The sequence below is a fragment of the Puma concolor genome, chromosome A3 (genome assembly GCF_028749965.1).
Source record: "Puma concolor isolate L17-30 chromosome A3, mPumCon1.1.hap2, whole genome shotgun sequence".
In the NCBI taxonomy this organism is placed as follows: Eukaryota; Metazoa; Chordata; class Mammalia; order Carnivora; family Felidae; genus Puma; species Puma concolor.
The window spans coordinates 91,516,153-91,543,440 of record NC_141669.1 but is presented as its reverse complement, the minus strand read 5'-3'; the positions used below and the strand labels follow the sequence as shown (position 1 = coordinate 91,543,440).

Genomic DNA, 27,288 nt, shown 5'->3' with positions numbered 1-27,288 from the left:
TATTGAGGTAAAAATGGTCTGGAACAGAACACACATTATCTCAGAGGTATGCCTGTAACACAATTTGTTTATCCACTCATGGACATTTGGGTGAGAGGGGGAAATGAGTGATTACTGAATGGGTACAACATGTTTTTTATGGGGTGATGAAAAAGTTTTGAAACTAGAAAGTGTTGCCCAACACTAAGTATCACTGTACACTCTAAAGTGGTTATTTTCATGTTATATTAATTTCACCTCAATTTTTTAAAATGTTAACAGTGATGAAAATGTTCTAAACTTAAGGCTGTGGTGACTGTTGCAAAACTCTGAATATACTAAAAACCTCTGATCTGGACATTTTAAAATGGGTGAATTTCACAGTATGTGAATTATATCTTGTTTTAAAAAAAGTCAATGACCCAAACTATGCAAAGTGCCACTCTGAGGCCAGGACACTGTAACTCAAAGTGATTTTCTTTAAGTGGCCTAAAGTCTTTCAACACACAGGAAATAACAATGTTTCTGTATGGTAAAGCAGGGCTATTTACAAGTCCAAATAACAGGAATAACTTTGTGTGATTCTTTTAAAAGAATCCCAAGAGAGACAAATGCAAAGGCGTGTGGTGAACGTGTGTGGCTGCACTGCACACAGCATTCAGGTAAGGTCCAACAAGGAGGTCCTGTCCTTACAAGGAGGCCAATGTAATCACCCCTCACCACCCCTGCTAAAGGTGCAGTCAGCCCCAGAACAAGCTGCATTGTGCAATCTTTCACCACAGAGCTGTCATGAACAAAAATGGTGACACTCTGGCCAAACTGCGACTTTACCTTTTCCTTACCTAACATCATTCTACATAAAACACATCCTTCTCATTTGTCTCAGACTCTAAACTCTCCTTTACCACACCATAGCTTACATTTATTTTAATCTTAATTTAGTAACCCAATTCAGAGATCTCGAGTCCCTGCTTGAATATCTGGTTGCCCCTTCACATAATAGTAAAAAGCTCACTGATCTCCAGAACAAAAAGTCCAGCCAGGACTGAAAGCAGGTGCTTACAGCTAAAAAGGCAGCCAGAAATTGGAAGTCCATCCTTGCCAGAGTTCTAGCTACTGTCTTCTTACAATCACAGTCTAAAAAGCTAAAGAAAATTCAGAGGCCACCCAGTCCTGGGCTCCCAAAGCTGGCCGGTCCCTGGAGGGCCTACACCAGATGACTAGGGCAACTTTAAATAAAGTCCAGAAATTCTGATTGGGCAGGACCAACAGGGGCCTGGGAACCCTTTTTCTGTTTTCACACTCCCCAGTTGTTCCTGATGTGCAACTGGATACCACCAACCTTGTCCAACTCCCTACCAGGTGAAAGAAGTCCATCAACATCTCCCTGGCTGATCATGAGACACAGCCTCTGATGGAAAGTTCTATGGTCAAGTTTTAGAAACAAGAGCCTAAACTTAAACTCCTTGAGCAGTGCCAGCTAACAGAACTGTCATGATAGAAATACAGCAGCTACTAGCCACATGTGGCAGCTGAGCACCTGAAATGGGGCCAGCATGTTATACAAATGAGCCAAAGATGGCCTCTGTATATTGGCTCTGTGTTGTTTATTTCTTTACTGCAGGCTGAGACCTTTAGTTCAAAAGGCCCACCAGCACCAAACTCTAACTTTTACATACTCAATTATCTTTAAAACAGCCAAACAAGCAAACTTTTAGCCATTTAGAGTCACCTGCCTTCCATACTCTATGAAAGCTCGTGGAGGGCAGTTACCCATTGATAAGATAGGCCTTGAAGTTTTAAGGCCCTTACCTGCTACTGCTGCCCCTGGGGCTCTCTGACACAGAGACTTACTGAGATACAGGTGGCCCCTCTCCTTCCCCCTTGAATCCCCTCCCCTTCTGGACTGTGGACCCCTCTCCTGCTCCCATATGCGAAACTGTCCAAGTGTCACCCAATAAAGCTCATGTGTGCCACTGCTCCCTCAGTTGTATCTTTTTTCTTGATGAGCCCCCAAATCCCTCACACTCCCTACATAGTGCAAATGAGGAACTGAATTTTTAACATTAGTCCATTTAATTTAAATAGCTACATATGGCAAGCAGCTAGCACATCAGACAGCTCATTTAACATTCCTTCACACATGAGCATTTAATAACAAACCATATACATGTGCCAGGTACTATCCACGGCCCTGAGAGGATAGCAATAAATAAAATAGTTTCCTGCCCTCTGTTTATTTTAGTAAATAAGTAGATGCCAAACAGTGACAAATACAATGAAGAAAAACACAGTATGATGGGGTACAGAGGGGGAAGGTTGGCCACACACAGGGGTCAAAGCAGATGACTTTTGAACAGAGACTTCAGTGAAGCTGGGGAAAAAATCAAATACCTGAGGCAGAGCAATGTAGACAGAGGTAACACAGTAAGATTCAATAAGCACTTGGCATGAATAAAGAATACATGCTTTAAGGGGTTAACTTTAAACCCCCATTCCCAAACCTTGACCACACAGACAGAATGACCAAGGCAAGCATTGAGGGGAAGCTGCTGGAACAGGTCAGGCCCACAGCCAGGGGCAGATCCCACAGTGCCCTGAAGGTCGGGGAAGTGCCTGCCGGCATGCAGGATGAATGTCCATGAAGGCTACAACATAGAGCACTTCCGTACTTCTTTTACTTGGGGGACATTGGCTGCTTAGGTCACCTCACACAATATGTTCTGCGAAACACACTTCATCTCTGCTTGCACTGACTGGGCCCAGCTGTGTGCCTTCAGGGGCAGCAAACCCTTGACCTCCCAGACACCCAAGATCACACCACCATCCTTGGGCAAAGCATCCCCAGTCCTGCAGGAGTTCCTCAGATGGTAGGGATTGCAGAACTTTCCTGGTTGTTTCAGAGTTTGTCAAAATTCCCCAATAAATTAAATGTGGTGTCCATCTGTGATGGGTATGGAGCCGGATTAAGATTCTTTCTCCCTCTCCCCCTCCCCCACATACCCCACAGGTTCCCACTCTCATGCGCATGTGCTCTCTCACTTGCTCTCTCAAAAAAAAAAAAAAAAAAAAGTGGTGCCAGAACTCAAAGCAAAGCTCTAGTTTAAACCATAACCATCATTCCACAAAATGGCTTTAATTGCCATAACTGAAAAATAAGATGATTTTACATAAAAATCTGGGTTTCCAGCTTCTCTGGAAAAAACTAAGGCTGCAGGACAGGTGCACAGGGCTTTCCACTCTTCAGACAATCACACACTCTTTTCTTCTCCCAGTCCCACACCTGCTACAGACTCTACCACAAACAAAATGACCACTATATGTGCAGTGCTATGGCCAGGGCCTGGAACATCTAAAGCACTGGGGTGTCTGGCTGGCTCAGTTGGATATGCATCTGACTCTTGATTTTGGCTCAGGTCATGATCCCAGGGTCATGGGATTGAGCCCTGCATTGGGCTCCACACTCATATAGAGCCTGCTTAAGATTTTCTCTCTCTCTCCTTCTGCCCCTCTCCCCCACTCTCTCTAAAATAAAAAATAAAAATAAAAGCACTCCCTAAATGGTAGGTAGCAGGAATGCTGCTCCCCTGGCAGCATCTGAGTCTGTGACTGTGTGGCAATGGGGCTTCTGTACCCATTTATTTTAGCCCAAGGTTCATTCCTGCAAACTCACATTCACCTATAATTCTGCCTTTCCTCCATGTCTGCCCCCTGCCTCTGCACATCTGCCTTATTAAATAAAGGACACTCCATTTATCTTTATCCATTTTCACTGACAAAAGTGCGCACGTTCCCACAATACTCTCTTTCCCAATCTGTGTTGACACATCCAGGAAGGCTGGCAACTTCCGTTCCAGGGGCAGTTTGGGAAATCAATTTGTTTGCCCAATCTCTTAGAAAACCCCAGAGTGATGCTCACCTCCTTGAAGACACCTGCACCCTGAAATTTCCAACATTTCTAAGGGCAATAGAACAATCATGGTGATACAACAGGATTTGGCAACTACTATTGGTTCATCCATGATTTGCAAAATCCTCTATAATTTCACCAGGCGAACCTGAAAGATGTTCTCCAACATCAGGGCAAGGCATCATTCATGGACTGAAGATTTCATGAGATCAAAAACAACCTGTGATTTTGTGGAAAACCTATTAGCCACAAATCTGTGGGGCACCAGAGGCCCAGGTGTCAAGGTGACCCGTGGAATCTGAGAAAGTCAAATAGCAGCCAGCCTAGTCTTTTAACCAACTGCACCTTGAATTTGTTGGTGTCACACATTAAACTGGGGCTCCTGGACCATAGATGTCTTCATTTTAGCATTGAAAATAATAAGAAACAAGTTAAAAGAGCCATTTGAAACGCACACTCAGGGGGAAGGGCTGAGAAGAAATCATGGATTCCTGACTCCTCATGTCCATGACTTTATGATGGCCACATCTGTCTCTCCACCCTGCCTCCCTTTTTCCTCAGTCTTAAAAAGAAAAATGAATGTAGTAGAGATTTTTAATTAGCCTAAAATCCTTTAGAAGTTTATTGAAAAAGCAGTTGTTAAATTTCAATGTATTCACTCTTCAGTCCTTAACAGTTACATAAAGACATTAAGCAGCTATTCTCTCTTCCAGACTGAACTATGTTCCAAAAGAGGAGGAATAGTTTCAGTGTTACAATCATTCTGATAGAGTTTCTAAAGCATACGGGGAAACTAATGCCAAATAATTATCAGCTTGCTCCAGTATTGTTCAAGTGCTTAGTTCATCTATATTCCAAACTGAATAAAAGGATTTAATGACCACATTCCCCATTATAGCTTAAGTACAGAAATTCAAGAGCTTTGGTATAAAACCTTATTTCCAAAGCATAATTTTAAAAATATGCTTCTCAATCCTTGTCCAGCTGCCAGTGCTATCCTCATTCATTCATTTCTGCTTCTCTTTTGACTCCATTACTCTAATGTTATATAAATCACTTCACTCACATAGGTCTCAATGACCTTAACAATCAGAGCTAACATCACATTTTATGTCAAGAGTCAGGAGACTAGCTAAGGTATCACTAGGCATCCCTTCCACTAAAATCTACTGTCCTATTTCTGTTAATTGAATAACATATTATTCAAGGGTTTGTTTGTTTTTTTTTTCCTGTTTAGCACATCTAAAGTTTATTCTATAGTTGTCAGATTTCTATTTCCTTCTGTTTCCTTTACTTCACCCACAATACACAATGCTTCCCTGTCTTTTGGTGAATCCTAAATTTTTAAGGTAAATCAAGAAGACAATGAGAAAATTTAGAAAAACAACTATAACTCTATAATATACAATACTAAATGTAAGGAAGAAGGTGAGAACTCATTTTGAAAAAAGATCATTACAGATATATGGCAATGGGATCAAATACATAAGAGAAAGAAGGAAACGCAGGAAAATAAGAACAATGTTCATGGACAGGGAAGTCAAGAAAATTTCTTAAATAAACATAGTTTTGTAAAAGGCACAGTGGAAAAGATGAGCAGCAGATGATGATTCTGGAACACCCAATTTATCCTGACACTAAGTCAGAAATCCCAGAGAAACTGAAAAACAATTTAATTCTGCCCCTCTGTCCTGTGGTCAGGAGTGTTCAGAGGAGCCCAGGTGAGATGGGCCCACCCACAAGTGCCTGCAGATGCTACATGCCCTGGTTTTCAACACACTGCACCTCAAAGCAAACTCAGGGCCAGCTGCTCTTTCATTTCTCATATAGCAAGTATGAAACAAGTCTCGTTTTCATGGTTTCTGCTGTAAAGCACTGCCAATCCTTGCATGTTAACTCTAAAAAGCTCCTCTGTCATCAGCAGACCATGACTTCACAATATCCACAATAAGTAGAGTGACCAACTTGTCCTGGTTTGCCCAGGGTTAGCATTGAAACTCCTGCATCCGTGGAAACCTCTGAGTTTATTCAGCATACTCCTGACCTTTCCACAGGCACCGGGAGTCAAAAATAACCAAAATCTCTTCTCTGCCATTTGCCTTTCTAGAGTCAAAACACTCGTCTCTGCTATAGCTCTCCTTCAAATGTGGTCCTCTTATTATCAGTGAATAAATTCAGTCTTTCCCCACAAAAACTGGCCCTCATTCAGTATGCACCACACCCTTTGACATACTGATATTTCCACTAAATATCTCCATCAACTTAGAATTCAATCAGTTCCACAACTTTGAGGTTGGTCTACATGGAGCCTCTTGGTCTCCCTAAAAATTCAAAGTTACAAGCCTCAGGAGACAAAATTAAAAAAAGAAGCTTAAGTATTATATATGTAAATAGATGTTTAAGGGCCATGCTTCAGTTTTTAGCTAACAAAATAGTGTGCTTAAATTCTGGAAGGTTGGGAGAAGCAAAGGCCAAAAATCTGAGATTTCTTTATTAGGTAGGCATCAACTAGTTTCCTATGCTTCTCCGTCCCTATCAGGAAAAAATCTGCAAGCTTGAATTCTCACAAAATTTGCTTAACATTAAATGTCACTTCTGTTCTCTACTTTTCCCTGAAAACCACGGTAAAGGCTGGTGACCACGCAGAGAGAGGTGGGCAGGTGCAGAGGCCAGCTCTACGCTGGAACACGAGGCGCGACCTGAGCATTTCGGACCTTCCTTCCGGACAGAGCGAGCCGGGGACAGGGAAGACGTTGGACCCTGGCCAGATGGCTCTCTCCCGGGGATGAGGTAAGCCAGCAAGAAGAATAGGGCGGCGGAGGAGGAGGGGGGCTGAGGAAAAGGCGAGGAAGCAACTGCTCTAGAAGTTAGGGTGAGATTGAGACGAAGAAAGGGGCAGATGGGAAGCAAGGCCGTCTTGAGACCCCGAGAGCCGGGAAACAATGCTGAGATTGGAAGCAGAATGCACCAAAGCCTCAAGAAGGCGGCAGGTGCATTTCCTTGGCCAGGGCCTGTTTTCTGCCCTGTAAAATGAATTTAGCCAGAGGAATTAACTGGAATGGCACCTGCACCCCGCTTGGCAACGCATTTACCCAACTGCTGTTATTGCTGTCCTGTTGGTTAGGAGGGTCGACCCAGCCATTCGCGGCCCACGTCCGGGGTCCCGGCCTACCTGCCGTCCTTGGCCTCGGGGACCTGGCCATCGTCCGTGACGACCTGCGGCCGCAGCGGCCGGCGCTGCCGCAGCCCGTCCGCCTCGCTCATGGTGCGAGCGCCACGGTTCCCAGCCCCGCTACAACCCGGGAGACAGCAACAAGAGCTCAGCACTTGCCCAATCCCGCCGCACCGCCCTCGGCCACGCCCCTCACCCGACAGCGCGCGGATGTGACGTTACGACCACCGCCCCTTCCGGGAGCTAGCGCGCGGGGCCTCCGGAGCGTAGGTCAGAGGTTCCTCTCCGCCAGGACTAGTGAGTGGGGCAGGTCTGGGGTCACGTACCTGGCTCGGGGTGCGGGGCTCCGAAACGGGTCCCGGCCCAGTGCGGACGCCTTAGAGGCATCGGGAGGCGCGTAGCCTAACCCCGGGGTCGCCCAGCTCAGCGTCTGCGCTTCCTGTGTTTTCATTGCAGGCGGTGGGGAGGCAGGAAACGTTATGCTCAGAGTAGTGCACATAGGCGGTGCTGGACTTAGGTGTTGGCCTTTTGTGTGGGTAGAAGTTGGCGCTGCTTGTGAAGTGACATAGACCCTGGCTCATATAAGCGGGTTAAAAAAATAACAAGTTCGTATTTTGGGAGGGACACGAGTGCAAGTAACGCCCGCCTGAAATTTATATTACCTTTTACAAACATCCACTTGAGGGGAAAATTTGGGACAAATATGCCGCCCTTTGGATTAGGGACATTGAGTATTAAATCTTTTTGTTAACAGAACATTTGATAAAGTTTGTGAAAGAGTTACCCTTAGAAGTAAAAGTGGGGCTGACATAGTCATAAGTAGAATATATGCAACCAAAGAGCTTATCCCAGGTCTATACTTAATAGAACCACTGGGTAGAATAGTCCATTGACTGAACGTGCAGGTGTTTTCACTTAATACACTGCAAAAATCACGTTAACTAATACATACTGTTTTGTCCATGCTGTAAGTATATGTATCTGAGGTAGCATACACTAAGTTGTGGATAATGATAGACAGAATGGGAAACCCATTAAGCTGTGTACACCTTGCATTTCTTTGATGAAGAGGGGGAAAGTAATTAAATGATTGGTCAGAGGATTTGCAGAACAGGCCAAGAAAGTGACATTACTGTTTTAAGAGTCCCTCAATATAGCAAGAGTAGAAGCAGAGTGACTTTAGAATGACAAAAGAAGAGGAATTTTGAAAATTATTGTTTTGTAAGTTTAGGATTTTTCACGTGTGCATTACTCATAATGGGCATTACTAAGCACAGCTATGCCTGTTTTTATTTTAGTCCCTTTAACATGATTTAATGTGAATAAAATCAGAATTTGTCTAAATAAAAAAAAAGTAAAAGTGGGGTATAAATAGAAGCTATCATTAATTGCAACAAATAAGGTTTAAGAAAGCAGGAAGCAATCTTCAGTTCGTTCGTTAGCAATATTTTAGTCAACTAGGTATATTTCTAGGTGCTGGGAGGTGACGATGAGCCAACCATAGACAAATCCCCTCACTGAAGGTAAACTAATGAGAGATGACTTTAATCAGGTCATCATAAAGATAAATGTAAAATGTGAAATGTAATAATTGAACTAGAAAAGAATAATATGATCTTGTGAGAGCATTTGACACATGAAGGAGCTGAGAAAGGATTGGATTTGGGGGAAAAACAGGATTTCCAATCAGAGGAAACCAAGTCCTGTTACTGTGCATCATCTCTAGAAAAGGCATGTTCAGGATGAAGTATTAAAGAATTAATTTCCAGCGTGCCTGGGTGGCTCAATTAAGCATCTCACTTGATTTCAGCTCAGGCCATAATCTTGTGGGTTTGAGCCCCATGTTGGGCTGTGTGCTGACACCAGGGAGCCTGCTTGGGATTCTCTCTCCCTCTCTCTCTCTGCCCCTCCTCCCCTCATGTGCTCTTGCACTCTCTTACTCTCTCAAAATAAACTTAAAAAAAAAAAAGGAATCTCCTTATTGCACTTGAAGGTTCCCCTGATCAAACATGCCATTATCTTTCTTAGGCACTAGAATCCCACATGACTGTTTAATAAGAAACCAAGAGCCAGCATAAGGGAAATGAGTATATATAAATCCAGTTCAGGGATTCCAGGACTGCCAGGGATATAGTTAAGGCCTGGGAAGTATTTTATTTCATTCCCTCTCCAATACAACTGGTATAGCTGTTGTATCAAGGATAATTTAAACAGCACTGCATGACCTGGCCCTTCCTGCCTGTCTGGACTATCTCTCCGGTTCTGAATCCTATCTTTCAGATACTCAGCATTGCTTGCTGTTTCTAATTCTCTGCTAAGAACCCTTCTCCTAATTTCTCAAGCAGAACATCTTTATGTCTAAGACACTTTGAACATGCCCAATTATAGGACTTAGCTCATTGCATTAGATTTATTTGTATTTCATGCGCAGCGGTAAGGACCACCAACAAAAAACAGCCAGGAACAGAATTGTAAAAAAAAAAAAGTAATAATAAGTTTATTGAACTTGCTCCAGCAAAGGAATTCACCAGAGGACCTGTGAGGCTCCTTAAAAGGGGGGAGTTATGGAAGCATCCATGTGAGGGTTAGGGCTGGTGTTAGTAACAGATAGTCTTGGCAGGGATGGGTCAAAATTTATAAACTTGGAGAGTCATTGGAGGAGTCAGTGGTCTTATCTGGAACACATGAGTCCATGTGGAGTCCATGTGGAGTTATTGGGAGGTCAGCTTGTCTTATCTTGGAGCAAATGGTCTGAATGAGCTAAATTAGTTAAATGGTCTGAATTTAATGCTTGTTTTTGCTGGGCAGTGCAGTTTAGTACCGTTTTTCTGTTTGCAAGTCATGGTGAGGTCCACATTGCTGTTTGTGGCTTCAGTTCTCCCCCCAGGCTCCAGCCTAGCTGCCACCCAGTTATCAGCAGGGAGATGGGACCCCTATAATTGGTTAGACCAAGTTTCTCAACTTCAGCACCACTGACATTTTGGGCCAGATAATTCTTTGTTGGGGGTGGCAGGGAGAAGCTCTCCTGTGCATTGCAGGATGTTTAGCAGCATCCCTGGCCTCCATCCACCAGATGCCAATAGCGTCCCACCTAGCGATGCTAATTAGTAATGTCTCCAGACAGTTCCAAGTGTCCCCTGGGAGACAAAATAGCCCCTGGTTGAGAACCACTGGGTTAGACCAACCAGAAGCCACCCTCTTTGCACCCTGAGACTGGGGATGAGGCCCACTTTCATTGAAACTTTGGCCCACATGGAGGGCAATTGATTTCAATAAATCAGGGTTCTACCAGCATGGAAGGAGAGGCAGTGATGCTGGGCAAGCAGCCAATTGTATGCCTCACAGCTTAAACTAGAAATACTCCCTATTTCCAGTCCAGTGCTTTTTCCCAATCCCATACTGTTTCCATTTCTTTCACAGATATCTGCTGAGAGCCTTCCAGGTGCTCAGCCAAGTGCTGTGACGAAACGAAGGTGAAATAAGGTGAGCCAACATGCAGACATGTTATAATCTCAGAGGGGAGATAAGCCTAATAACCGATATAAAACAGTGTCATGGAAGAACTGCATGATGCATTGGGGGCCACAAGGAACAAGTGCCATCAGGTAGCAATGCCCAGAGAAGGTTTCATGGAGGAGGTGATGTGTGAACCAGGCCTTGGATAAGTAACATTATAATGGGCAGGTTGAGGGGATGGAAGAGGACAAGAAACAGGCCAAAAGTATGGAGTGCCCATGGATTGATCGATAAGGTGATGACAATCAGGGCAGACTTCAAGGTTATGAGTAATCAAGGAAGACAAACCATCTGAAAGGGGTAAAGAAGAGCAGCAATAGACAGAGCCCTTCTCCCTGCCCTGAATCCAGGGGAGAGAAAGAGTGGCCTGCCCTAAACAGGGCTTCAAGCTAACTTGTATTGTGATAGGAAGCTCTGGTGTCAAGCTCGGGCAGGAAAGTGGAAAGTTAGAGAATGTAAAATAACTTGTTCACTGTAGAAAAAGCATCTTAGAGGTCATGCAGGTCCCAGGCACAGACATCCACAAAAGCCCACTTAAGATGAGGGAGGGATCTATTGGAAGGATATGGGGATATCTCACAGAATACCATCACAGAAAATACAGCCAAGCCTCACAGGGACTGGAACAAGGGCCTGGAAAAACAGGAACAATGTTCGTCTCATCCTCCCTGGGGCCTCGCCACGTTTTGTCTCTTGGTCCCTGCATGTTTCTGGGGCAAGCCCTGTTATTTGACTGCCTCCCTTCTTTTTTGCTGCCCTCTACTACAGCTGGATACATTGTTACTTTTCCAGCTCTTAAAGCTAAGGTGGTCCTAGGCTAGATTCTGGCCTTGAGATAAAGAAATCTAGGGTTTCTTTTGACCTCTAGGAAAAGTTTTTGCTTTTCTGATAAAAGGGAGAGATAGGCCTTGCCCTTTCTTCTGCTCTGAACCCCAGAGTTGTGCTTAGAGTGACAGTAGTGTCTTGTGACCATGGGAAAACACCTTGAGGTCTAAACGACAGCAGTCTGAGAACAGAAAACCTAGGCTGCTCACCTCTGCCAGCAACCACCTACACCTGGGCTTTCAGATTACATGAGGAAAACAACCCCTCATGCATGTGAGCAGTTTGTGCTTGCACCTGAATGCGTTCCATCTGACACGCATTCTCTGCATGGACATGTCCATGGCAGAAAACTACTGCCTCAAGCCCAGTTCTCCATGACTTCCCATTTCAGGAATCCCACCAACTAACTACAGTCTCTTTGTCCCAAGTCCAGATTCCTGAATTGAGACTCTAATGTTCCCAACTTTGGTGAGGTGCCCAAGCCTGGTGCTGTGTTAGAGGACAAAATCCCACGTTCCACTGAACGTTCAGGAGGAACGAGAGAGGGAACTAGGCAGCAGGACTATGCGTGAGCAGGACAGGACAGCACATTGAATGATGTCTGCTCCAATGAGAAGCAGGTAGGGGAAGAGGTAAGGATTATAAATAAGTTGACTGGAGAAAACTCCCTTAATTACACTAATGAGGAAGATTCTTAAGGTCGACCCAGACTTGATAGGAAATGGTTCTCAGTAAGAAAGACATTCCCCAGTGTCTGCATGGACATGGACATTCATTGTTATTATTTCTGTTGACAAGTAGCTCGTCTGTCCCATTGTTCTTTGGGAATCTTAACACTGACATTTCCTATTTGGCACGGGTCACTTGTTAATCACGTTTCATTACACCCAGAAATAATTTCTTGAAAGCAACTAATTATTTCACTTAGGCAATTTCTACTCTGCCTTTTTGAGCAAACATATGCATACTTGTAAGTGTATGGCTCCTGGGTGACTCGGTCGGTTAAGCATCCAACTCTTGGTTTCAGCTCAAGTCATGATCTTAAGACCTGTGTCAAGCTCCACGTGAGCCTGCTTGGGGACTCTCTGTCTTAGCCCCTCCCAACTCATGCTTGCTCTTTCTCAAAATAAATAAACTTTAAAAATATTCAAATAAAAGAGTTAAGTGTTTCCTTGACTCTCAAGAATAAAGAGATATATGATTGGCGGAGATGACGTCCTTCTTTGGGAAAGAAATCAGCCCAAAATATGTCTGTGCATCCAGAAGGCTGCTTGGCAGAAGTTTGGGTCTGCAAGAGCAAGGAGACTAGACAGAGTTACCCAGTTGGTGGCTCTTACTAAGAAAATCCCATCCTGCGGGTACCTGGGTGGCTCAGTCAGTTAAGTGTTCAACTTCGGCGCAGGTCATAATCTTGCGGTTCGTGGTTTCAAGCCCTGTGTTGGGTTCTGTTCTGACTACTAACAGCTCAGAGCCTGGAGCCTGCCTTGGATTCTGTGTCTCCCTCTCTCTCTGCCCCTCTCCCACTCGCACTCTGTCTCTTACTCTCTCTCAAAAATAAATAAACGTTAGAAAATCCCACCCTATTTGCAAGAGAAGTTGGCAGGCCAACTATTCCAACAGGTTTTCTAAACTCCTTGGTACTTAGCAGTTTGTTAATAATGTCCTAGGACAGGCAGCCACAGCTTTCTTCCCTTGTCTCTTTCTCAGTTTATTTAGAGTCGGATTTTTGCCTCTGGCTTGTCACCTCTTTGGCCATGGTTGGTACCCTATCGTGCAGATGTCAGGGGCACTAATCAGCTCCTGTGCTATTTGGAATAAAGGCTGGTGCAGGCAGGAATTCAGCTTCACGTTTAGCAAAGGCCATAGTGATGGAACCCTCAAAGTGGTACTCTTGGAGGGTCACAGTTTGCCTCTGGCATGACTGGCTGGGAACAAGTTTGGTGGTGTCCCCTAGTTTCCCCATATCCTTATGATAAGGAGAAGAGGAATCCCAGCAACCAAGCAAAAGAGTGTTGAAATAGAGACTTCTTTTTTTTTCTTCCCACTCTTTTCCCTCCAGAGAGCAGGGTGAGAACAAAATGATTCCCATCTCCAATACTTGTAAACCAAGACAGCCGGCAGGAGGGGTTTTTTTGTCCCATAGGCAGCCACAGGGTTTGGTCAAAACGGGCTGTGTTCTTCACAGGCCTGTGCCATTCTTTTTGTTTTTTTTTTTTTTTTAATTTTTTTTTTTCAACGTTTATTTATTTTTTTTGGGACAGAGAGGGACAGAGCATGAATGGGGGAGGGGGCAGAGAGAGAGGGAGACACAGAATCGGAAACAGGCTCCAGGCTCTGAGCCATCAGCCCAGCGCCTGACGCGGGGCTCGAACTCACGGACCGCGAGATCGTGACCTGGCTGAAGTCGGACGCTTAACCGACTGCGCCACCCAGGCGCCCCCGGCCTGTGCCATTCTTTAACAGTGGCACCTTCCCCTCATTCCACCAGAGAATTCCAGAGTGTGTGTCTTCACTCTGCAAGACAAAGAGCCATTCTTGACACATACCAGCTACCAGCTAGGCAAGTGTGATGTCTATTCATTCAACAGATACTAAGCACTTGCCATGTCATGTGTTAGGCAGTACTCTAGGCACTGGTAATTTGCAGGTGGATCCTGCCCTCAGGGAGCTTACCTACAAGAGAGGAAGGAGACTGTAGATGCACGTACACTGCACAGTGGGTAAGAGGGCAGGGAGTGGGGGCTACTGTTTGTGTGGGGTGGTAGATGGAAGCAGTTGACACTAAACTGTGAATAAAGTCCACTAACTGAATGTGAGCGGGAAGATCGGGGTCTTGGTGTTTGGGTATTATTTACATTGTTTATCAGGGTGTGGCTGCAGACATAGGCTGTGAACACGTTTGCTTTCATTCCCGTAAGTGTCACCAAGCTCCTAAAGTCCTTGCAGGGAAGTGAGCCCTGAACACAGGGCATTTACAAATTCACTGAGAAAAAGGATTCCTGAACTTATCCACTGATTTTAAGTAGTTACACTTTCTCAAGGGCATTTTCTTGTTCTACTCTTTGCCCAGGGTCCACACACCAGAGATAACACCAAGCAGATGACTGCTTCTTCTTCCCCTTTCTGCCCCATAGTACTGCTCTCTCAGCTTGCTTCCCCTTAAATCACCTGTGCCAGGAGGACCATCCTAGTAGTCAGATGCCATAATCAGAGTGTGTGGCCTTCACAGTGTCAACAGCTGGACTCAAAGGCATAAAATGAAGGTAAAAATAAAGCTGATTCTAGGCAGCAGTGGCTCAGTGCCTCAGTGGGTCCCTAGTGAATTATTTTGCCCCAGAGTGCTGAGCTTCAAGACAGTGGTTCTCAACTTTGGCTGCACATTAGAACCATCTGGGAAGCTTTAAAATATGGTGATGCCTGCATTGGTTGAGCATCCCACTCAACCAATTGATTTTGGCTCAGGTCATGATCCCAGGGTCGTGGGATTGAGGCCTGTATTGGGCTCCACACTGAACATGGAGCCTGCTTAGGATTCTCTCTCTCTCTCTCTCTCTCTCTCTCTCTCTCTCTCTCTCTCTCCCCCTCTCTCCCCCCCCTCCCTCCCTCTCCCCCCCTCTGCCCCTCTCCCACACTTGCACTCGCTCTCTAAAATAAAAAGTTAAAAAAACTCCAATGCTTGTGCCCCATCCCAGAAGTTATGATTAAATTGGTCCAGGGTGTGGCTTGGGCATTGTGAGTTTTGAAAGCTCTCTAGGTACTTTTAAAAGCCAAGTTGAGCATCACTGCTTAGAAAGGAAATAAGAAATAGAGAAATATGTATAGTATTCCATTTTAGGGAGGTAGAGGGGACAGGGGTCTGAGTCCAGTGTCGCTATGATTAAGAGACAAAAAGAATCACCCCTTTTACCAATTTGCATTCGGATCCTGAAGAACTGCCTGCCTGCAGGAACATCTGAGAGGCAGCTCTGGGCTGAAAGAGGCTGCAGAGATTTGGCAAAACCCTGACAAAACACCCCTCCTCTTGTCTGGGACCCTGAGGGGCTGTGATTTATTGGTGGGAACACAGACTGGGGTCAGGAATGGGAGGAGAGAGGCTCTGACATGCTGGCATTGTTTCCTATCATGACCTCAGTGGAAGTTACCTGGGTTTTGTTTCATGTCAGTTTGTTAAGTTGTACATGTTTTATACACCCTTCTATATATGTTATGTTTCATCCAAAAAAATTATTTAAAAAAAAAAAGCTATTGCCTAGGGGTACCTGGGTGGCTCAGTTGGTTAAGCATCTGACTCTTGATTTCGGCTCAGGTCATGATCTCATGGTTCATCAGATTGAGCCCCCTCACTGGGCTGACTATGCAGAGCCTGCTTGGGATTCTCTCTCCCTGCCCCATCCCCCAACTGTCTCCCTCTCTCTCAACAAGTAAACAAACATTTTTTTTAAAAAGCTATTGCCTAGTTTGAAAGCTCTCTTTCTCCAGGTCACTTTCTTAAATGGAAACAGAAATACATGAAGTGTTGGGATTATTCAGTGGTCTCTGAAAGCTGGTCACTAGGACCTAGTTGACTATGCAGAATTATTAAAAGTCCAGATTCCCCAACCCCCGCCTCCTGAGATTCAGGCTTAACAATTCTGAGACAGGAATCTGTGTTGTCATCATGCAGGCATCCAGGTGAGCCTGGCACCAGTCCCTGGAAACTTTCCCCGGGGACCACTGCATGCTCTGCAGCCAGCAGCCCATCATGAACACAGACCCAAGTGGGGACCTGACTTTGAAAGCCCTCTGGACCCAAGAATCCACAACTTGGAATAGCAATCAGCATGCAGCTGGCTTAGATCCACTTTTGAGAGAAAAGTGAATTTATTTTTATCAGTGTCTTAATTACTTGAACTCAAAAAAGCAAAAATGTCCATCCAACCCAACAGTTTAGAAATAAAATGTTAACACAAGAAGTTGCTTCCAAAACATATAATGGAAGAGAATTTCATCAAATGTCTTTCTTGTGCCTGGAGTATGAAAGTTATACAAAATATTTTCACATGACCAAATCATAAAAGCTACTTCTGAATCTAAGTCCCATACAGAGACAAATTTTAAAGGTTATATTAAGTAGTAACTGCAACCCTCTAGGGAAATGTTTTAGGAAAAAGGGAATGACTAGAAAAGTCATGGTCTGAAAATTATTGTATGGCATTTTATCGCTGGCTACTACCTATCTCTACAGCTGTTGACTGATTGATAACACACCATATGAGTCATTTCCAGCTTTTTAAGCTTTGGGGTGAAGATAACCTTTTGCCAGGTTTTATTTATTTATATTACATTGGTCCTCCTATTTGTGCTACATTTCTCACCTACACTACATAAGATTCACCACATAAGATTCTCTGCACACTCTGTATTCGTGGACCATATTCACAAAAAACCCAAATTTGTAGGTTGGCAGTTATCTGACTCTGTTCAGGCTGCTATAACAAAACACCATAGACTGGAGGGTTATAAACAACAGAAATTTATTTCTCACAGCTCTGGAGGCTGAAGTGAAAGATCGAGGTGCAAACAGATTTGGTGTCTGGCGAGAACTTTCCTCCTGGTTCAGAGGTCACCATCTTGTCATCGCTGTGTCCCCACATGATGGAAGGAGCAAAGGAGCTCTCTGTGTCCTCTTTTAGAAGTGCACTGATTCCATTCATGAAGGCTCAGCTCTTATAACCACCTCTTATAACCACCTACCAAAGGCCCCACCACCTCCTGTGATACCATCACCTTGGAGATGAGGATTTCAACATATGAGTTTGAAGGGACACAAACATTCACACCATTGCGATAGCCAAGCACATCTTTTGATTGATTACATGGTGTAAAGATGTACATGGATTCCATTTAAGTCTTGTTTCTAATGTAGACAACTTGTAATCACCTTACATATCCATTCATAATGGTTAAATAAATGCTCAAATTCAGTGGTTTGCTACATGCAGCCATTACAAAGAAGAAGATGGGTCACCGTCTACTGATGGGGAGATAGTCATGTGACACTGGAAGGGAGAAAAGAAGTACAGAGTAATATGGAAAAGCCTCACTAACTTATGTGAAACGTTTGGATGAAATGTATGTTGGAAACCAGAATCTGTCACATTTTAGGGACATTATGCAAGACTTCCTCCTCATGTGAAAACAGATTGAGTAATTGAGACTCACACTCTCCATGGGGATAATGATGAGCAAAACATTTACAACACTTGCATACCAACACCAGAGAGCCTGAGCGTGGTAAGGAATTACTGGGCCAGGGAAAACAGAGGCTCAGGGAGGTGAGGCCACTGCTGGGAGCCACTTTTTCCCGACAGCATCTGCAAGTTCTGGGGAAAGTTGGGAGGCCATGCCACGTTTCAGACAGCTGGTTCTCAGTTGGTTCAAAGACACACCAGTAAGAGTCCTACTGAGTCATGTGAGACGGAGCAGTGGTTCACAGCGCTGGCTGGCCCGATGTGAGTCTGCTTGCGTTGGTTTCCCTCCTTCCCTGTGTCACAACCTCATTCCTCACACCTGTCCCTGGAATCACATTCCTAAGCAAATCACCTGCACGCAGGCCCTCATCTCAGTTTCTGCTTCAGGACCATGGAGATGAAGGCAGTAAGAGAACTAGAAAATAGAATGTGAGAGGTCCCAACATATGGGAAGTTAACGATCTTCAAAAAAGGAGACCAAATAGGCAAAAACTACATATGAACAGTTAATGATTGAAATATTTCTGGAACTGATTAAGATGGACAACAAGCCATTAAGATGGACCAAGAAGCCCTACAGAGCCCAAGCAGGACAAATAAAACAAGTCAACCAAAAAGTAATACTGCAAAAACTAAAGACCATTGGTATTCACAGGTGGAGAAATTGTGTATTTACTTGGTTTAATCCTGTTATGCAGCAAAATTCCCAAACAGTGATGAAGGGAAACCTTACATAACTCCAGTTAAAGATCACTAAAACTCAAATTGGCATCACCACCCCTCCAAAAGCACTGTCTCCTGGAAAGCTTCCTCTCGGCCTGGATTTAGGCTTCTCCCCCCTATCAAAGATAGAGCTACTCAAAGGTCAACAGTAAGGTGCCTTAAAAAAGCAATAAAATAATAAAACTAAAATGCCGTTGATATTCTTCAAAGCTCTCGCAAGAAGGGACCACACCACCTTTGGTTTGAACTTGGGGGTCAAGAGTGGAGTCAGACCAGCTCCATCCACACCCCAGCTCTGCCCCGAAGTGAAATGAGAGGAGGAGATGGGGTGACCTGCTTAGGGCCTCCTTGCACACTGTGCCCAACAGTATAAGCATTGCTGCTGTGCTCCTGACATTGGGTATCCTGAGGGCGGCTGGCGCAGTGGGTGCAAGTCAGCTCTGCAAGGATTGATGGCTCAGGTTCATTCCACGGCCAGATCTCCTCTCTCAAGTCAGGCCAGAGAGACTGGGTGAGAATTCACACTCCCCTTGCTTTTCTATGATCTCACTGCTGTGGGTGAACCTGGAATGAGCATGAGCCTGAATCAGCTCATGACTGATCTTTAGATAACTGCTGTCATGAACATTAGCTGTGATTTTTCTGTTTCTAGACTTAATAGGGACATTTTCCCTTTGGGAATTAATTATGTTGGAAAGCTGAATTTTCCCTTGAAGCACAACTTTTCATTTTGTTTTAGCTACTCTAAATGAGAATTATTCTTCAAAGGTACCGCATACTGCTTTTTTTCTGAATCTGAATAGAATTTCCCTTTGGGTTTATTGTTATTACCAATTTCATGCTGGCCTGGAGACGCACTTAATGCCAAGATTAGCTGTCTCTGGATCCCAGTCCAACCCTGTCTCTGTTTCCACACCTACAGATGTCTCCTCTCTGCTTTCACTATAGCTGCCTTCTCTTCTCTCTGTTTCTCAGTTTTCCTGACTCAGTTTTTGCTAGGACATCTCAGTTCTGACAGAAAATCCAAAGCAAAAAGTGACATCTGAGGTCAGGGCAGATGTGGTACAGCTTGACCAGCCTCTGCACATCTACCTCCTGGGCTCCATTTTTCCTGTGCCCTTCTGTTCTCAGACAGGCCCTGCCTCAGGGCAGCCAAAATCCTACTGTAGCTCATCTCTACATCCTGTCTGTGGCTATAGATTATTCCTGCAAAAGAGGGATCCTGCCGTGACTTCCCACCGCAACCTGGGGTGCAAAAATGTGTCTTTCCCCGTGCATTCAGTGCCTGGCTGAGGCCCCTGGGAATACTCCCAGCCTCCCTGCCCCCCAACCTCCAGAGCACAAGAACAAGCACTGTTCCTAGGAATAGCCATTCCCAGTTCCTGCTTTGGTCCAGCTTTCTTAGGAGACAGTTGGGTCAGGGCCTTTCACCTCCCACCCCCCATGTCCCCAGTTCATAGAAACCTCATCCACCCACATCTAAAGAAAGGACAAACCTGAGTAATGGGACGTCTCTCTCAGGCAAGCCTGTGCTTTTCACAGAGGCAGTCTATGACAATGAGATTCTTTTTGCTTCCCTGTCCTCGTCTGTGCTCCAAATCAGTGCCCACCACCAGAACCTTGTGTGAAGGTGGAAATGTTCTTGTCCATGCTGTCCAATCCGGTAGCTATTTGCCACGTGGCTACTGAGCATGTGAACTGTGGCCACTACCACTGAGGAACTGAATATTTTATTCTGCTCTATTCTGTATATATTTTTTACTTATGCCTAAATAGCTATGTATAACTAGTGTATTGGATAGCACAGCAATCTAGACACAGATAGGTTTACCAAATAAGAGTGTAAGATAGGTAAGCTCTTAGTGTGTATTTCCTCCCTGTAAAGGATTTCCTCCCCAATGGATTTTTTTTTTAAGTGTTCTCTTTTGAATGACTAGGCCCTTTCAGTTTTGTCCTTGGGATTATATTCAGCAATAACAATAGCATTATTTGATCAAAAACATCACAACAGAAGGAAGAGAATGAACAAAATAAACTTTATTTTAACTATCCTGGTCACTGTCCGAGTTTATACCCCAGCCATTTCATAAATAGCACCATACCTAAAGTCTGCCAAGTCCACCACACATGTGACAGGTCCAAGTGCATGGTTCTCTGTTGCTAAGCACTGCTTGTTACTTAGCAACAGAGAACAGACCATCACTCTATTTCTGTGGGCCACAGCCAGTGGCCACCCTGTTGGTGTCACAGGCATACTTGCCTAATCAGAGAGAATCCAGCACAACTATGACCCACAGTAGGTGTTCAGTTCCCCAGACACCCCTTGAACACCTACACAGCTGCAAGGCACATATAATGTGGGGTAAAGATAAGAACAACCTTTCCCTGTTTCCAAGGACCCAGCTCAGCAGGCTGCCTTCACCTGTGTTCCACGCCACTGGCCCTCTTGTGCTTGGCTAATAAACACTTTGCAAACCTAAAGGTTTATGTCATCTTGCTAATGTTCAGATGGCTTAAGGCATTCTTAAGAAAAAGAGAGACACCTGATTCAGAGTTCTAAGTCTCATCCTTGGACCTCTGTGGTTCTTCCCACACCAACCACAGAATGAAGGATAGGCAGTTTTCAAGGATCCAGTCCTGGCCAAACAAGTCACCTGAGTTTTCATGGGCTTCCCCGAACATCCGTACATATTTGGAGCATGCTGACCTTCTACCAAGAGGCATTTGAGGTGGAAAGGGGAATCTTTCCACATCACAGCTTGGAGAAACAGAATATATGAGTGGTTCTAGAACTAAAATTGGAGTACGTTCATACCATCACTTTTAGAAGTTAGATTTCATTATACATAAGACAGGGTAAATATACACCAAAACAAGGATGCTACAAGCTTGAAAGTTCTCAAGATAGCTATATTTAGACAGAGGTACAAACATTTCAAATTCAGATTCCCAGAATGCCAACATTAAAAAGGCATCCTCTGACCCTCTCCACATTTCCCCATGAGCAAAGGCACAAAAGGATATTTTCATAACTCTAAATGTTACGAAGAATGTGTATAAGTAAATCTGCACACTACATGTGTATATCTGCGCATTCTTCCAAAATATAAAAGTATAAAAATAAAATTTCTGCCTTTTGTATCTAGTACATCTGGGGGAAAAAATATGATTGCTTCTGGTTCTCAGTCATCTGAGCAGGCACACCTCACCTTCCTGTGCTGTCTGGAGGTGACACAGAAATGGAGATGACATTGACTTTTCATCCCAGGAAACCAAATTCAGGACAAGGGAAACAAATGCTAAGCATATCTAATAGTATCTCTTCTTGGGTCCTCAGCAGAAAGAAGGCAGGGCTTAGCACAGACTTCACATTTGGGCAGTGTGGATTACACTCTAGGAGAGGAATGCTTCTGGGACAGTAGGAAATGAGCCAATCTGAGAGCTACATTCTGGAAGGACAGTTAGGGGCATGGGCACTGGGTCTCAGCCAAAGCCCATCACTGAGCAGCAGTTTGTTTGTCTTTGTACTTCTGGTAGACCTTCAGGATTTCCATGATGACATGGGGGTCCTCCAAGGTGGTGGTATCTCCCAGATCCTGAGCTCTTCCTGTAATTATCTTCCTCAGGAGCCTCCGCATGACTTTTCCAGACCGAGTTTTTGGAAGACGCTTCACAACCTGGCAAGGAAAGGGTGTGGAATTCAAGTTCAGGTGGTGCCCATACTCCCAGCAGTGTCCAGCTGCACTGGGATAACAGCAAGGGATGACACCCTTGCTGGGGGCTCAGGAATGAATGACTGAGATGCCAGGCCTGCCCCAAAGATATGGAGACCTGTGGTCTCTGGTTATATCTTCACACCATCTGGACCTAAAGCTGAAATCAACCTGAAGGGCAGAATCAACCACACATCAGGGGTTTGCTGAAGCCTTCCTCCAGGTCAGGTCTGTCCATACCTGGGTCTGCCTCACTGCTGATACCTCGGTCTCCTGTTCACTACATTAATGAGGGCTCCCAGATAGCAACAGAACCAAGTATATGCCATGGCACCTCGTCTCCACCCACTGGCCTGGCCCAAAGTGGCTTTTTGCTGACATAAGTGGTAAGAGCTACTTCAGACAAAAATGTTGTCTTGCTTAGTATTTGAAAATTCAGCATTTTCAAACAGCCATGGCCCCTTTAATGTGAACAGCAACATGCTAAGAGCTATGTTTGGGGCTTATTTGGAACAGTGACCTATCTTTTGAAAGGGGAGTTCAGGTCTCCCTAAAACTCTGGTCACCAAACAGCTTGACTTCGTATGACACCAGGGGAAGCTAGGGCCATTCCCATCTCAGAGGACCTCCTCTGAACCAAGGAAGACTGTGGGGGGAAATGTTAACAAAGGAAGGAGTGGAAACCTAATAAGGCTAGAGAATGGGCCCCCTTCTTTCCCAGACCGAACTCTAACACAGACCCTCTCAGACAGGGTCTGGCAGTGTCTCCTGCACTGACACCAGGAGATATGTTCAGAATCTAACTGGGGCTGGGGAACACTGGTACTTTCCCCATGTTTCTCTATTTAAAATCTCTTATGAATGAGGCAGAGACTTAGACAAAATGCAACAATGGAGGAATTTATCCCAAATACAAGAAAAAGGTAAGTCCATGGCCAGAGATCTAAGTGGAACATATATAAGTAACATGCCTTATAAGTAACATGCCTGATGGAGAATGTAAAGCAACAATCCTAAGGATACTGGGCTTGAGAAAAGAATAGAAAACATCAGTGAGACCCTGACCACAGAGATAACAGACTTAAAAAGGAATCAACCAGAGATGAAGAACTCAATACTCAAGATTGGAAACAGGCTTAATGCAATGAACAGCAGACTGGAAGAGGCAGAGGAATGAATTGGTGACTTAGAAGACAAAATAATGGAAAATAATGAAGCTGAACAGAGGTGAGAAAGAATTATGAAACATAGCAATAGACTTAGGGAACTAAGTGTGACTCCATCAAATATAATAACATTAACATTTGTATTATAGGAGTCCCAGAAGAAGAGGAGAGAGAAAAGGGGGCAGACATTTTTTTTTTGAAGAAATGAAAGCTGAAAACTTTCCTAATCTGGGGAAGGAAACAGACATCAAGATCAAGGAGGCACAGAGAACTCCCATCAAAATCAACAAAAGCAGGCCAACACCAAGACCTATTATAATTAAATTTGCAAAATATAGTGAGAAAGAAAAATCCTAAAAGCAGCAAGAAAGAAAGTCCTCAACTTGTAAGGGAAGACCCATAAAGCTAGCTACAGATCTGTCCTCAGAAACTTGGCAGACCATGATATATTCAACATGCTTAATGGGAAAAATCTGTAGCCAACAACACTCCATCCAGCAAGGCTATCATTCAGAGCAGAGAGATAAAGAGTTTCCCAGACAGACAAAACCTAAAGAAGTTTGTGACCACTAAACCGGCCCTGCAAGAAATATTAAAAGGGGACTCTGAGTGGAAAAGAAGGACCAAAAGTGACAAAGACAAGAAAGGATCAGAGAAAATCTCCAGATACAATGACAAAACAAGTAATAAAATGGCAATAAGAATAAGTACATATCTATCAAAAATTACTTTGAGGGGCGCCTGGGTGGCTCAGTCGGTTGAGTGTCCAACTTCAGCTCAGGTCATGATCTCACAGTCTGAGAGTTCGAGCCCCACGGTGGGCTCTGTGCTGATAGTGACAGCTCAGAGCCTGGAGCCTGCTTAGGATTCTGTGTCTCCCTCTCTCTCTGACCCTCCCCCATTCATGCTCTGTCTCTCTCTGTCTCAAAAATAAATAAACATTTTAAAAAAATTAAAAAAATTACTTTGAATTTAAATAGACTAAACACTCCAATCAAAAGACATAGAGTGACAGAATGGATAAAAAAAAAAAAAAAGACCCATCTATATGCTGCTTACAAGAGACCCATTTTAGATATAAAGCCACCCTGCAGATTAGAAGTGAGGGGATGGAGAAATATTTACCATGCAAATGGATGTCAAAAGAAAGCCAGAGTAGCAATTCATATTTTGGACAAAACAGATTTTAAAACAAAGACTATAACAAGAGACAAGGATACTATATAATCATAAAGGGGATAATCCAACAAGAAGATATAATAATTGTAAGTATTTATTCTCCCAATATTGGGAGCACCCCAATATATAAGACAATAACAAAAATAAAGGAACTAATTAATAATAATACAATAATAATAGGGGACTTTAACACCCCACTTACATCAGTGGACAGATCACCTAAACAGAAAATCAACAAGGAAACAATAGCTTTGAATGACACACTGGACCAGATGGACTTAACAGATATATTTAGAACATATCATCCTAAGCAGCAGAATACACATTCTTTTTGAGTGCACATTGGACATTCTCCAGAATAGATCACATATTAAGTCATAAAACAGGTCTCAGCAAGTACAAATACACTAAGATCATACCATGCATGTTTTCTGATCACAACACTATGAAACTAGAGGTCAACCACAAGAAAAAAAATTGGAAAGACAACAAATACATGGAGATTAAACAACATGCTACTAAAGAATGAATTGGTCAACCAGGAAATCAAAGAAGAAATAAAAAAATATATGGAAGCAAATGAAGATGAAAACACGTTGGTCTAAAACTTTTGTGATGCAGCAAAAGTGGTTCTAAGAGGGAAGTATGTAGCAATACAGGTCTACCTCAAGAAGCAAGAAAAATCTCAAATAAACAACCTAACCTTACACTCAAAGGACCTAGAAAAAGAACAATAAATGAAGCCTAAAGCCAGCATAAGAAGGGAAATAAGATTAGAGAAAAGATAAATGGTATAGAAACTAAAACAAAATAAATAATAAAACAGGTTCATGAAACCAGGAGCTGACTCTTTGAAAGAATTAACAAAATTGATAAACCCCTGGCCAGACTTATCAAAAAGAAAAGAGAAAGGACCCAAATAAATAAAATCACAAATGAGAGAGGAAAGATAACAACCAACACCACAGAAATACAAACAGTACTATAAGAGAACATGAAAAATTATATGTCAAAAATCTGGATAATCTGGAAAAAAATGCATAAATTCTTAGAAACATAAAAACTACCAAAACTGAAACAAGAAGAAATAGAAACCTTGAACAGACCAATAACCATCAAAGAAAATAAATCAGTAATCAAAAACTCCCAACAAACAAAAAGTCCAGTGCCAGATGACTTCACAGATGAATTTTACTAAACATTTAAGGAAGACTTAATACCTATTCTTCTCAAACCATTCCAAAAAATAAAAAAGGAAAGAAAACTTCCAAATTCATTCTATGAGGCCAGCATTATCCTCTTACCAAAACCAGATAAAGATTCCACTAAAAAAGAGAACTACAGGCCAATATCCCTAATGAACATGGATGCAAAAATTCTCAATAAAATCCTAGTAAATTGAATCCAACAATACATTAAAAGAAATATTCACCATGATCAAGTGGGATATATTCCTGGGCTGCAAGGGTGATTCAATACTTACAAATCAATCAATGTGATACACCATATTAATAAAAGAAAAGATAAAAACCATATGATCATTTCAATAGATCCAGAAAAAACATCTGACAAAATACAGCATCTATTCGTGATAAAAAACCATCAACAAAATAGGTTGAGAGGGAACATACATCAACATAATAAAGGTCATATATGAAAAGCTATCATCCTCAAAGAGGAAAAACTCTCAATTTTTCCTCTATGGTCAAGAACATGTCCACTCTCACTGCAGTTAATTAACATAGTACTGGAAATCCTAGCCACAGCAAGTAGACACCAAAAAGAAATAAAAGGCATCTAAATCAGCAAGGAAAAAAGTAAAATGTTCACTATTTACAGACAACATGATACTCTATATAGAAAACCTGAAATACTCCACCAAAACATTGCTAGAACTGATACACAAATTCAGTAAAGTCATGGGACACAAAATCAACATACAGAAATCTGTTACATTTCTTTTTTTTTTTTTTAAAGTTTTTATGTATTTATTTTGAGAGAGAGAGAAAGAGCACCAGGGAGGGACAGAAAGGAGGGAGAGAGAATTCCAAGCAGTCTCTGCACTGTCAGCGTGAAGCCCAACATGGGGCTCAAACCCATGAACTGTGAGATCATGATCTGAACTGAAATCAAGAGTTGGACGCTTAAACAACTGAGCCACCCAGGTGCCCCTGTTAAATTTCTTTAAACTAATAATGAAGCAGCAGAAAGGGAAACTAAGGAATCAATCCCATTTACAATTGCACCCAAAACCATAAGATACAGAGGAATAATCCTGACCAAAAAGGTGAAAAACCTGTACTCTGAAAACTATAAAACACTGATGAAAGAAACTGAAGATGACATCAAGAAATAGAAAGACATTCCATGCTCATGAGTTGGAAGAACAAATACTGTTGAAATGTCTATACTACCCAAAGCAATCTGCACATTTAATGCATTCCCTATCAAAATACCAACAGCATTTTTTCACAAGAACTAGAACAAACAATCCTAAAATTTGTATGGAACCACAAAGAAGAGCCCTGAAGATCCTTTTTGGCCCTGAAGAGCCAAAGCAACCTTGAAAAAGCAAAGCTAGAGGCATCACAGTTCCAGACTTAAGGAACATTACAAGGCTGTAGTAATCAAAACAGTATGGTACTAACACAAAAATAGACACACAGATCAATGGGACAGAACAGAAAACCCAGAATGAACCCACAACTACATAGTCAATTAACCATCAACAAAGCAGGAAAAAATATCCAATAGGAAAAAGACAGTCTCTTCAACAAATGGTGTTAGGAAAACTGGACAGTTACTTGCAAAGGAATGAAACTAGACCATTTTCTTACACCAAACACAAAAATAAATTCAAAATGTATTAAAGGCC

The 27,288-nt window shown here is 43.2% G+C and overlaps 2 protein-coding genes and 1 long non-coding RNA gene across 6 annotated transcripts in view; 1 reads left to right on the top strand and 2 right to left on the bottom strand.

Moving 5' to 3' along the window:
• APMAP (adipocyte plasma membrane associated protein) overlaps positions 1-7,240 on the bottom strand; it is a 65,623-nt gene extending 58,383 nt beyond the window's left edge. The window contains exon 1 of one of the 3 annotated variants that reach the window (XR_015249328.1): positions 7,062-7,240. Coding sequence is in view for 1 of the 3 variants with exons in the window: in XM_025932442.2 (XP_025788227.1) it covers positions 7,062-7,153 (92 nt within the window). In the remaining 2 variants the exon portion in view is untranslated. The remainder of the gene's footprint in view (positions 1-7,061) is intronic. The other 2 variants (XR_015249327.1, XM_025932442.2) reach the window with 2 other exon arrangements.
• A 56-nt stretch (positions 7,241-7,296) lies between these two features.
• Positions 7,297-26,794, top strand: LOC147582599 (uncharacterized). Its single transcript, XR_015249329.1, has 4 exons — positions 7,297-7,358; positions 10,482-12,022; positions 16,066-23,295; positions 23,384-26,794. It is a non-coding gene; the product is annotated as an uncharacterized LOC147582599 (long non-coding RNA).
• ACSS1 (acyl-CoA synthetase short chain family member 1) overlaps positions 21,245-27,288 on the bottom strand; it is a 66,980-nt gene continuing 60,936 nt past the window's right edge. For both annotated transcript variants that reach the window (XM_086701529.1, XM_025932284.2), the window contains exon 14: positions 21,245-22,032. In XM_086701529.1, the coding sequence (XP_086557655.1) occupies positions 21,853-22,032 (180 nt within the window). In that variant the 3' untranslated portion in view covers positions 21,245-21,852. The remainder of the gene's footprint in view (positions 22,033-27,288) is intronic.